At 44.0% G+C, this 12,236-nt stretch overlaps 1 protein-coding gene across 1 annotated transcript in view; it reads left to right on the forward strand.

Moving 5' to 3' along the window:
• The window catches only part of LOC144684543 (complement factor B-like), a 71,829-nt gene extending 61,477 nt beyond the window's left edge, over positions 1–10,352 (forward strand). Inside the window, exons 15-18 of the mRNA XM_078548446.1 lie at positions 1,016–1,146; positions 5,217–5,298; positions 7,738–7,787; positions 9,316–10,352. Coding sequence (XP_078404572.1) covers positions 1,016–1,146; positions 5,217–5,298; positions 7,738–7,787; positions 9,316–9,438 — 386 coding nt within the window. The 3' untranslated portion in view covers positions 9,439–10,352. The remainder of the gene's footprint in view (positions 1–1,015; positions 1,147–5,216; positions 5,299–7,737; positions 7,788–9,315) is intronic.
• The last annotated feature ends 1,884 nt before the right edge of the window (positions 10,353–12,236 follow it).

Here is a 12,236-nt window from a genome sequence, read left to right on the forward strand (position 1 = left end):
TCTAACAGCATCTGTGGAGAGAAAAATAGAGTTAACGTTTCGAGTCCGTATGACTCTTCTTCTGACTCTACTAAAGAGAAGTAGAAATATGATGAAATTTATACTGTTTAAGGGGGGGTGGAGCAGGTGAAGCTGGATAGGAGGCCAGTGATAGGTGGGGGCAAAGGAGAGATTGACAAAGGTGTCATGAACAAAAGGACAAAGCGGGTGTTAATAGTAGTGGTACTGGCTAAAGGAGGTATTGATAGAGACATTAAGGTAAGAAAGCAGAATGTGATAATAGCAGAACAAGGGTAAGCACTCTGAAAAGAACAACATGAACAAGTGACAGATGGCCCTTGTGGGGTGGGTGGGGATCAAAAATAGGATAAAAGGTGGGGATAAAACAATGAATAAATGAATAAAAATGAAAATAAATAAAAATAAAAATGTGAATAAAAAGTAAATAATAAATAAAAAATAACAAATAAAAATAAAAAAAATAAAAATGAATATTGAAAAAAGGGATGAAAAAAGGGATAAAAAATGGGATTTTGACCCAGCGACAGAGATGGAGTGTCAATAGAGTTCCAAGTCAGGATGGTGTGTGGCTTGGAGTGGAACTTGCAGCTGCTGGTGTTCCAGATGGATGTCAGGCAATCCTTTCTTTCTCTTTCAGCTTTTCCCATGTTACATGGGTCACCCCAACATTGGTTGGTCACCCTTCATATCGTTCCGTCTTTTGGGTATGGGGGTGGCGTTGCGGCTGGATGCCTTTCCTGCTGCTAACCCTGCCCATTTATTTGGGCTGGGCACTGGCACTGATTCACGCTGGCTTACCTGCACCAGTGGCTGGATGTCAGACAGTCAGACTGACAAGATAAGCAGTACGGAAGTCCTTTTGGGCTTTTACCAACTAAACAGATTCCTGACTCTGTTCAGAAGGTTCAAGTGTAATTTCCTTGGTATAATAAAATAGTGATGCAAGATCCATTGAATAATTGGAGCTGAACATCATATTACTTTTTCTTCTCAGATGGCGTATTGACAGGTCATGGTGGAAGAGTTCAAAAAATAATATCAGGTTATGTGAGTGGGTGGGGATACTTTAAAAAAAATGGAAGGCTCCCATCTTCCTTCCTACGACATGCACAAGTGAATATTCAGGTATGTTGTTATCTGGTTTCTTTTTGTATCGTAGCTCCTGTTTTTCAGATAGTTGACTAGAGTGCATAACCATATTACAATGGGTATATATCAGGGCAGGGCAGTGGTGTCGAGTTTTAAGCTTAATGCTGTGAAGCTGAATGAATGCAGATCCAACGTCCCATTCATTCAACTTGTCAAAAGAGTCAGGGTCAAATAATGGAAGCTGCACGGTCTCCCGGCAGTAACCAGGGTAAACACACTGGTGACAGATGCAGTGGCCACAAGTGTCGGGCTGGATGCTGGGAGAATGAATCGAGCCAATCAGAGAAAAGGGGTCAATTACAGAAAGGGAACTTAATGGAAAAAAATATAAATTTTAAAATACACAATAAATGGTTTGGACAGACTAACAATTAAGAGACAAGCCTGGAAATGTCTGTTATATAAAGTAAGACTTGCATTTTATATAGCATTTGTTACAACCAGTGGACAATTCAAAGCTTTTTTCAGCCAATGAAATATTTTTGAAGTGTAGTCACTGTTGTAATGTAAGAGACTTGACAGCCAATTAGCACATGGCAAGGTTCCATAAACAGCAATGTAATAATGACCAGATAATCTGTGTTTTGTGATGTTGATGGTGTAGGGGGTGGTGGTGTGTGTGTCGGCTTCACCTCTGACTTCTGAGCGGTTCGAATTGCTCCCACTCCCTGAGTTCTAGACCTTGGACTTATTTGGGGGTTGTGACAAAGTGCAGCAGACAACTGGTTTTGGTGCTAGAAAAAAATTGAGTTTATTGAAGTCACAAATAAATTTATAACATTCGGATTACACTGAGTTTATACAGACCTACAAAGTACACTTAGTTAAGAATGGGGAACACACGGCATAACAAGGGAAAATCACGCTACTAATCCCCTTACCCTTGTCCCACCCCCAAAACCTAACTAAATTGAACTAGGAGAGGTCAGGGATCATGCTCACCAACCAGGGTTCCTTGACAGTTCGAAATCCAGCCAGGTAAGCCAGTTGCAGTTTTGGGGTACGCTCTTTGTGTCCTCTGGGGCCTGCCATCCCCACATGGTCCTGGCATGTGGAATCTGCGAAGGTTCTTCAGTTGGGTGGAGGGCGCGGTTGTGGGTGGTTGCAGCCTTGTTGTCTTTGGTTGAGTCTGCCACCCCGTGCCCCTCGCCGTGATGTTGCTTGCGGACCTGCAAACCTCCAGATCTCCTTCCTCCACTTAGCTCAGCTCCCTGCTTAAAACTCTGCTCACCCCCTCCTGTGTTCACTGCCCAAAAACAACTGCCCACTTCAGGTCTGCTGGCTCAGTTATACTGCTTTTTTTTTCGAATTTCTTATCTCAATCCAAATCAAGGTTAGTTCTTTGTTTGATTTTGGTGGGCTTCCCCAGGTGATTGATGCCTCGTTGTTTTTAATGGGCTCGCATGATGTTTATCATTGTCTTCCTGCCCCCGTAACTAGTCTTGAACTGAAAGCCATTGTATGTGTGGAGTATTGATGGGTTTGCCTAATTGCATTGATTGTGGTCTTCCTGCCCCCATAGTTAGTAGCGATTATTTATGCAAGATTTTGATGGGCTTTAGTTTCGTGTTGATTGTTTTAAAGGGAAGAATGCTTATTCTGTCTCCTCTCGTTGTCTGGTTTCAGGTAAAAGTCCAAAAGTCATATCCTTGTTGATGATATGAAAAATGTGGGAATTTTGAGAACCCTTCAACTGAGGGATAAATATTGGCCAGGACACTGGGAGAACTCCCCTGTTCTTCTTCAAAATAGTGTCCTGGGACCTTTTATGTCCAGCTGCAAGAGAGGGCAGACTCAGCTCTAATGTCTCATATGAAGGACAGCACCCCCTCAGTATTGCACTGGTGTATCAGTTTGTCCCCAAGTCCTGGATTTAAGACTTGAACCCACAATCTTCTAATGCAGAGGTGTGAGTGCTACCAACTGATCCACAGTTGACACTTATTAAAAAAAAGTCACCTTCCTGAACAGGAATCAAATCAGGGCATGGTGTTGAGAATGTCCAATCCTTATCATAAGACTACCAGGGAACCGATGGGTGAGCACTTAGCCCAATGTTCAGGCCATTATTTTAACACAGGTGTTTATTTTTAAATGTACTTTCAGGTCTATTAAACAGTCAGTATAGGAATGAGTGAAGCTGTCAACTGTCACTTCTAGCATATAGTTCAACTTGGCTTTCTACATAGATTAGATTTTCCCAAATGTAGAGGCGATTATTGGATGGAAGGCTGCAATTTCAGGAATTGCTCTTCTTGCAAGAGTCATTTCACACTGAGATCATCCAATTTCAGAGTCAACCCTTGTGTATTTAACTCTTTTGCACTAGTCCCTGGAGGAGTTACCAGAATTTGAGAGCGGTTTGAACACCAGGGTGATTGAAATGACTATGAGCTTCACACCCAGCAAGAAGATAATAAGCAGGGGATAAAATCTGACAAACTGATTTGACCTGCTCTAACTGACCACCTGACCCTAGCTGAAAAGGAATGAATTGGATTCTATAGACTCAGCAGCCACCTCCTGAAAGACCACCTGAATAGAAAGAACAGTTAAAGTGTCATTATGTTTGGTTACTCTGTTGTCCTTACAAAGACAAAAGCCAACTTCCAATCTAGTGGCTGCCTCCTGATGTCTGCAATAATTAAGCAAGCAGAGATAAATTTCTCCATCTGCCTGTCTGTGGTGACGCATCTATTAAGGGAGGAAAGAAATAATAAATAATTCTCATGTTTACAAGATCAAAACCCTACACTCGCTTCATAACTCTGACTGAACCGACAGTGAGTTGATGCTCAGCCCTTTCCCGTTGGGTCTCCCTGGTATATCTAGCCTGTTCAATGGGAAGTTTCCCTACTTGATACCTTGGCCTTTGTTTATTTAATCTACTTACTGGACTGGTCACTTCTACTGCAAAGTCTCGATGTGTAGATAATGGATCTGGACTCAGCATTTAAACAGACAAAATCAATTGTGTTTTTTTGCCTGCTGGCATGTAAAAATATGAAACCCCAACTTTTCTGCAAATCTGCCTATCTCTGTTTTAACAACAGGCCATCAACCTGCTCCAGGACATGAATTGGTCATTTAAACATTGTAATGAGATTATGTGTCACCATTTTAAATGTAACCATGGCTGGCCGTGAATCCCAGTCCTTGAACTCCCCATGACCCTTTTGATCACTCATTCCAAATTCTTCTGATCTCCTTCCCTGAAACTTCCAATCTCCCTATCTCAACCCTTCCAATCTCCCCCTATAACTGCAAGCTTCCAAACTCTCCTGTCCCTTCTTATCTCCCTCGCAACTCTTTTCATCTTCCGCCACCACCCTTTCCCATCTCCTCCTACCCCCACAAAACCAACCCAATGTCCCCTCCCCCAAAGCCCCTCCAATCTTAACCCCCTTCTCTGGCTGTGGCCTGTCACCGATGGGCTACCTATTCGCCCGCCCTGCCAATATGACTAGCTGTGGCCAAGAATCAGAGACAATAATGTTAATCAGGTCCTTCCATTAAATTTGCCAAAAACTGAGGAACTGTCCTTCTGTGCTTCCTGACCTCAGCCCACATCCCCCCACCTCCAGGTAAATATTCAGCCCATGAGGCCTTCACCCCCATGCTTGCCCTAGGATCTCCAAGTACAGGTAAACTGAGCCTGCTCCTAGAGGAAGCATCAACCCAGAGTAAACTTGGTAATCAGGTTTAGGAGGAAGTACTAAAGTTCTCACCTCACATTCCTGTCCATTTGTGCATTGGGCACCCAAATGTAGAGATGCCCAAAGAAATTTGCTGGTGGTTCTGGGAGCCTGTGGTGATCCCAGGAGGTAACCTGAAGGCTCATGGATTGAAACTGAAGAAATCCCTCAGATAGTCCTTGGGCCACAATTCTCAGCATCCAGGACAGTGGCTGCATTGTAGCTTTTCCTCCTGTTGCTATCCTCTTGATCTTAAAACAAAGCCTGAGCGAGGCCTGATGAACTCACTGGGCTCTCTGCTGTTTAAAATGTGCAACATATTAGCTCTGCAAATGTTCTGTTCTTTTGCAGCATTATCTTACCTGTGCTTCACCACACCCATTAACTGAAACCATGTTCTGCGCTAAAGGTGATACGACAGACAGCTGCAGAGGTACGTCTTTCTTGAATCCTCCTTCCCTCAATTTTCTCCCCTGCTCTCTCCTGAAGATATTAACTCTTTGCAGGGTTACAGCTGCCTCACACAAGTAGCCATTCACAAGGTAGCATATTCAACCATGAGTTCACACATGCGCGTGCGCACACACACACAGACACACACACCCCAACAGTCACAGGATAGCAAGTCACAGGATAGCAAATGGGAGTGAATACTGGATGATTTTCCACTTCCTAACCTAAGGGTCCTGAGACCAACTGTTGTGTCCTATTACAGCCCTGGTTGCAATCCACCTCAAAACAGATTCACAGAATGGTTACAGTGTAGAAGGAGGCCATTTGGCCCATTGTGTCTGCACTAGCTCTCTGAGCATTTAAAGATTAGTGCCAATCTCCTGCCTTTTCCCCATAACCCTGCACGTTGTTTCTATTTAAATAATTATCCAATGCCCTCTTGAATCCCGCAATTGAACCTGTTTCCCCCACACTTCCAGGCAGTGCAATCCAAACCCTAACTACTCGCTGTGTGAAAAAGCTTTTTCTCACCTCACATCTGCTACTTTTGCAAAACACTTTAAATCTGTGCCCTCTGGTTCTTGATCCATTTACGAGTGGGAACAGTTTCTCCCTATCTACTCTGTCCAGACCCTACATGATTTTGAAAACTTCTATCAAGTCTCCTCTCAACCTTCTCCTTTCCAAGGAAAACAGTCCCAACTTCTCCAATCTTTCCTCATAACTGAAGTGTCTCACTCCTGGAACCATTCTCATAAACCTCTTTTGCACTCTCTCCAATGCGTTCACATCCTTCCTACAGTGTAGCACCCAGACCTGTACACAATTCTCCAGATTATCTGGTTATTAACAAACTGGGGAAATTCCTAAATCTATTGGTCGTAGCTTCTCACTGCACACAGTTCCTGATCTACTAGATAAAGCTCTACAACGATAAAGTTTTAAATCTGTAACCAGTAATGTGCAGGCTCTCAAGGGGCAATCATTTGGATGCCCTCCGTTTTTGTTCAGCTACCTGACCTGACAGCTGCCATCTTTTCAATATGAAGAAGGAATCAAATTCTGCCAGTATGGTTGGTTACAGATCAACCAATGAGGTTGCTTCCCAATGCACAAAATATACAAAAGAAAATCCCCCAAATTGATCTCGCATGTTGTACAGCTGAGAGCAGTTTAAAAAGAAAGACTTGCAATTTTTATCGTACTTTATTTATTTATATAGAAAACCAGACCTCTCAAAGTGATTTTCAGCCAGTGAAGTGCTTTTTGAAGTGTAGTCACTGTCGTAATGCAGGAAACACAGCGCCTAATTTACACACCGCAAATTCCCACAAACTATAATGTGATAATATCCAGATAATCTGCTTTTGTGCTGGTGATTGAGGAATTGATAGTGGCCTAATGGCCTTTTTCTGTGCTGTAACCATTCCATGATTCTATGATTTTTAAAATTCATTTATGGGTTGTGGGTGTCACTGGCTGGGCCAGCATTTATTGCCCATCCCTAACTTACCTTGAGACAGCGGTGGTGAGCTGCCGTCTTGAACCGCTGCAGTCCATGTGGTGTAGGTGCACCCACAGTGCTGTTAGGGAGGGAGTTCCAGGATTTTGACCCAGTGACAGTAAAGGAACAGTGATATATTTCCAAGTCAGGATGATGAGTGGCTTGGAGGGGAACTTCTAGGTGGTGGTGTTCCCATGTGTCTGCTGCCCTTGTTCTTCTAGATGGTAGGTCGTGGGTTTGGAAGGTGCTGTCGTAGGAAGCTTGGTGAGTTCCTGCAGTGCACCTTGTAGATGGTACACACTGCTGCTACTGTGCGTTGGTGGTGGAGGGAGTGAATGTTTGTGGATGTGGTGCCAACCTAGCGGGCTGCTTTGTCCCAGATGATGACAAGCTGCTTGAGTGCTGTTGGAGCTGCACTCATCCAGGCAAGTGGAGAGTATTCCATCACACTCCTGACCTGTGCTTGTAGATGGTGGACAGGCTTTGGGGAGTCAGGATGTGAGTTACTCGCTGCACGATTCCTAGCCTCTGACCTGCTCTTGTAGCCACAGTATACGGCTAGTCTGGTTCAGTTTCTGGTCAATGCTGACCCTCAGGATGTTGATAGTGGGGAATTCAGCAATGGTAATGCCATTGAATGTCAATGGTTAGGTTCTCTCTTGTTGGAGATGGTCATTGCCCGCCACTTGTGTGGCACGAATGTTACTTGCCACTTGTCAGCCCAAGCCTGGATATTGTCCAGGTCTTGCTGCATTTGGACATGGACTGCTTCATAGATTAGTGCTGTTGGCCATCTGGGCATGTGCCAGCACCCAGGGTGTGATATTATTTGGGTTTTGGTTTGATGAGGCTCACTGTATTAACTCATTGTATTGGGTGTTGAAGTTTGACTATTTCGCTTGCTGACTTTGGCAGGAGATTCCGGGGGACCCTTTGTCATGGAGAGAAGCCAGCGGTGGTTCCAGGTACTTCATCTCGGCTCGTTTTTTGTTTTCTAAAGCATGAAATATTTGAAAATAATCAACAATAGATTCCATGAATAAACTGCAATTTTAACCCAAATTACTATTGATTTCATTTATTTTTAAATGCAGCCTGATCCTCTTAATTCAGAATCAATTAATTCAGATTAGAGTTTTCTTTACACTGTTGCCTTTTTTAAAGTTATTCAATTCTAATTACTGGATAATTAATAATTTTGTAAGAAAAATGATGGAATATTAATAATAGACAATATGTGCATTGAGCTGAGGGTTAGCACTCCTCTTGAACAAAACACATTCCTATACTTTGAATCCAGTGTTAGCATCAAGCACACGCAGGTCAGATAGCTCTCAGTTGGGTATAGCCACCCTACCCTGTCCATCGCAGCCTCAGATGGGTAACCTATGGCAGAAACAGTACCCTTATGGCCCAAACTAATCTTCATGTCCCAAACTAATAATCCTTGTAATTAAAGCCAGCACTCACTGTGAAATCCATTCCCTTTCTAGGAGTGTTTAATCAGGGATTCAGCTCTATAGATGTAAGAACCATGTGGTCCCATGTGAATGAAGCATTGTGCTCCTACACCAACAGGGCTGCGTTTGCTGCCAATGCCATGCATGCACAGTTCAAATGTGTTACTCCGTGACGTCATTGCGAGCAACAGAGTGGGCAGCAGCCAGGACCAAAGATGGCACTGCTCAAGTCATCACAGCTCTGTTCTAGGCGACAGGATCCTTTTATCCATCCTTAAGGCATTCTTAATGGCTCCTTAAAGTTAACGCAACAGTTCCAAATCCACTAGACAGAGAAAATACCTAAATTGGATGATATGAATGTGTACTCAGCCAATTATTTAAAACCGCGGCATCTCATTTTTAACTCTGAGTGGGACAGAAGTGGATTAAATAGACTATTTGGAGAAAAGTCCCAGATTCTAACCTCTTCCAGTAAATGTGTTACTTTTCCTGCATATGAACTTTCTCCGTTTCAAAATGCATGTGCGGTATTTATAGAATAATAGTTTCACTGTGTCCCTGAGGTGCATCGTGTGAAGGTGTACTGACATCGCTGTGCATGTGCACAAAGGTATCGACAGGCTAGGGCTGGGTGCAGCGGAGTTACGCCATTGGTTTTCTGTGCATACGCAGATGGATATCAGTGGCCATCTTGCGTGGCCATCTTGTGTTGTAAGGAGATACAGTGTACCAACAGCACCCCCACATGCTTAGTTCTCATGATCTGTTGCGCCATTTCAAGGAGCTGATGAATGGAACTAGGCTCTTCCCTTGTAGAAAGAGGTATAATGACAGAGGCGGAGATGCATCTTAGTCCACGCTCATCTCCCAACAGTTGTTCTCAGGACTATGTTAGTAACAGAAGAAAACAGATCATTGGTCTTTTCTCTTAGCTAGGGATGGCATTTGGAGATTGCCACTCTTTCCAGTATTGGTTACAGATGCACAGACTGCACAAAGCTAACCTGCAACTCTTCTGACACATCCACAGGTCGGCATCACCAGCTTTGGAAGAACGTCTGTTTGTGGAGTGAACTTCATGGGGTTTTATAGTAGGATTCCCAAACTGATGAGCTGGATTAAAGAGAGAGTCACAGACCTGGAGTATGAATGAACAGACAACAGCACATACACAGACTGAATGTACTATGGGCAGTATCTCAAACCAGGTGTTCAAAAGCTGGACCTTCCTGACAACAAAAGACTGAGCATCTCAGCTATACAATCCAATGCAGACATTTTACAGAGTTGTGTATTAAATAGTACTAGTTAAAAATTATAGCTTAAGCATTACTGCTGGTGATATTGATGGACAAATAGACAACATACTTATAGGACATTCTTTATCCATTGTTTTAACACAAGCGTTAACGAGTGTATTTTAAGCCTGTTGATATTTCCATTAAGACAGCTAACAGAGGAGTATTACACAGTGTGTTACATATTGACCCATTGAGACTAGCAACAGTCTTGAAAAAGCTTAACCTGAAAAAAAGTCTTGCTGCATAAATTCAAATATTCCAATCGGATTGATGAGAATCATTTAAAGAAGAAACCAGTCCTTCAGGTCATTTGGTGTCTCTGGAGCACTGACAGGCACAGAACATAGAGCTGCCTATTCCCCTTAACCTTTATATTCTCCTTTATTCAAACCACTTTCAAATTATGTTAAATTTCTAATTCAATATCCACTTGTGATAATGCTCGTAAAGGGCGGATAAGGTCTGTGGAACTGTCAAACTGTCAAGTTATTTAAATACCTTGCCCTTTAACTTTTGGAAAAATAGTCTGCCTGGGTCTGCAAGTTGAAAAAAATCGGTGCTTGCAGTTTCAATAGCAGTTTGTTGGCATAACCCTAAGGGGTATCATGGTATTATTACTGCTTGACTACTTCTGACAACTTGTCATTATCACAGTGGGTGGGTTGGGGGGTTGCTGTAAGTTCACGTTTTGACAGCTCCAAGGGGTTATTAAAAGATTAGGTGCCTTTGATGTGGGGTTATGAATACAAATGTTTGTTTTTATGGGAGATCCAGTATTTGGAGGAATTTAAATGTATTGAAGGGGTTGGGAGCTAGAGAGCCTAATATTGAACAACACAAGCAGCACAAAATCCCAGAGAACTGACATAGGCCTTTTAACCAGGACACCTCGACACTCAACAGCCCTGTGGCTGCCTCCAAACTGTTCCTGTGGGTGACAGGCCTGACTATTTTCCATAACTTGGGAGCATATTCTCAACGAAGGCAGATGTGGACAACAAAATTCATCATCGCCTCCAAGGCGCCAGCTCAGTCTTCAGCCAAAGGGAAAAAAGAGTATTTGAGGACCAGGATCTCAAACCCAAGACTAAGGAAATGGTTTACTGGGCAGCAGTGATCCCCGTGCTCCTATATGCTTCAGTGACTTGGACAACCTAAAGCAGGCATCTCAAAGCGCTGGAGAAGTACCACCAACACTGCCTTCACAAGATGTTCCATATCCGGTGGAAAGAAAGGTAGTCCAACAGCAGCGTCCTCTCCCAAGCCAACATGCCCAGCATCAAGGCACTAATCACTCAAAACCAGCTCCACTGGGTAGGACTTGTCATTCATATGCCAGACACCAAACACCTGAAGCCAGGAGGACAGCTGAAACACTTCAGGGATGTGCTCAAAGTATCCCTGAAGAGGGCAAACATCCCCGCTAATTCATGGGAGTTCTTGATTTGTGACCGACCAAAATGGCGAAGGTTCATTTGGGAATGCACTGAGTACATTGGTAACATGCAGGGGTGAAGTCACAGTGTCAGAGGGAGTGCACAAAACTCCAAACAACCCATCCACCCAATACTTCAAGCTCCACCTGCCCCACATGTGGCAGAGTCTGCAGATCGTGCATTGGAATTATCAGTCATCTCTGAACACATTGAACTGGAATGGAATCAAGTCATTCTCGATCCCAAGGGACTGCCTAAGAGGAAGTGGAAGAGGGTGAGGAGCAAGGCACGAGTGTGTAAAAGGAGGTGCCAACAGAGGCAGCCATGGGGAGACCCCAGGGGAAGATGGAGGAGAGACACAGCCCTGCTCAGCTGGACACCAATACAAGGCCTCAGGAGTCACAGGAAAGAAGATTCTATTTAGACCGGCAGTGACGAATGTGCTCCCACATGTCAGAATTCCCTGAGGCAGTGCAGAGTCATGGACAGAGCGTGGAGCATGTGCACCACAGTGGCTCTGGGCTCTCCATGGAGAGACTGGCCAACCTCATTGAGAGCCATATGCAGCGTACATAGGGTACATGCCACACTGTGTTTGCTGGGGCAGTTAGTGATCCTTGTGGTGCAGAGATGTTTTGGAGAGCATGCCAATTGCACCCCAGCTTGTGCTCCCTTCCAGCCATCCAGAGCACTAGCCAAGTGCTGAGGATGCCACCCCACAAAGCAAATCGGTGCATTAGGGCCCAGTGACAGAGGCTGCCTCTGCAAGGAGGCTAACCACCACATGTAGCTAAGCAGCAGGCTGAGACAAGTGAGCAGGCTGCCTCCACTACCTCCGAAACCACAGGGGCAGCACAACATGACACAGAACACTGAGCGGTGCCTGGGTGTCTTCTTGCTCAGACTTGCACTGTTTTCTTTTCGAGGGCAGGTGGGGTGTTGGTTCAGCATCTCATTTGGAAGACAGTGCAACACTCCCTCAGTGCCGCATTGGCTTCAGCCTAAATTATATGGTCAAGTCTCTGGAGAATCACAACCTTGTAATTCAGAGGGAAGAGTGCTACCCATTGAACCAAGACTTAAAATGTATCAAAATAGGACACATAATGGTGAGAAGTTACAGAAGCCAACTATTAAAATGGAGCCTTTCTGACCAACATTCATTCAGAATTCATCTTGCACTAGAGAAATGAACGTTTAGAAAAAGATTCTCA

This window comes from Cetorhinus maximus, chromosome 9 (genome assembly GCF_964194155.1).
Source record: "Cetorhinus maximus chromosome 9, sCetMax3.hap1.1, whole genome shotgun sequence".
NCBI classification, from domain to species: domain Eukaryota; kingdom Metazoa; phylum Chordata; class Chondrichthyes; order Lamniformes; family Cetorhinidae; genus Cetorhinus; species Cetorhinus maximus.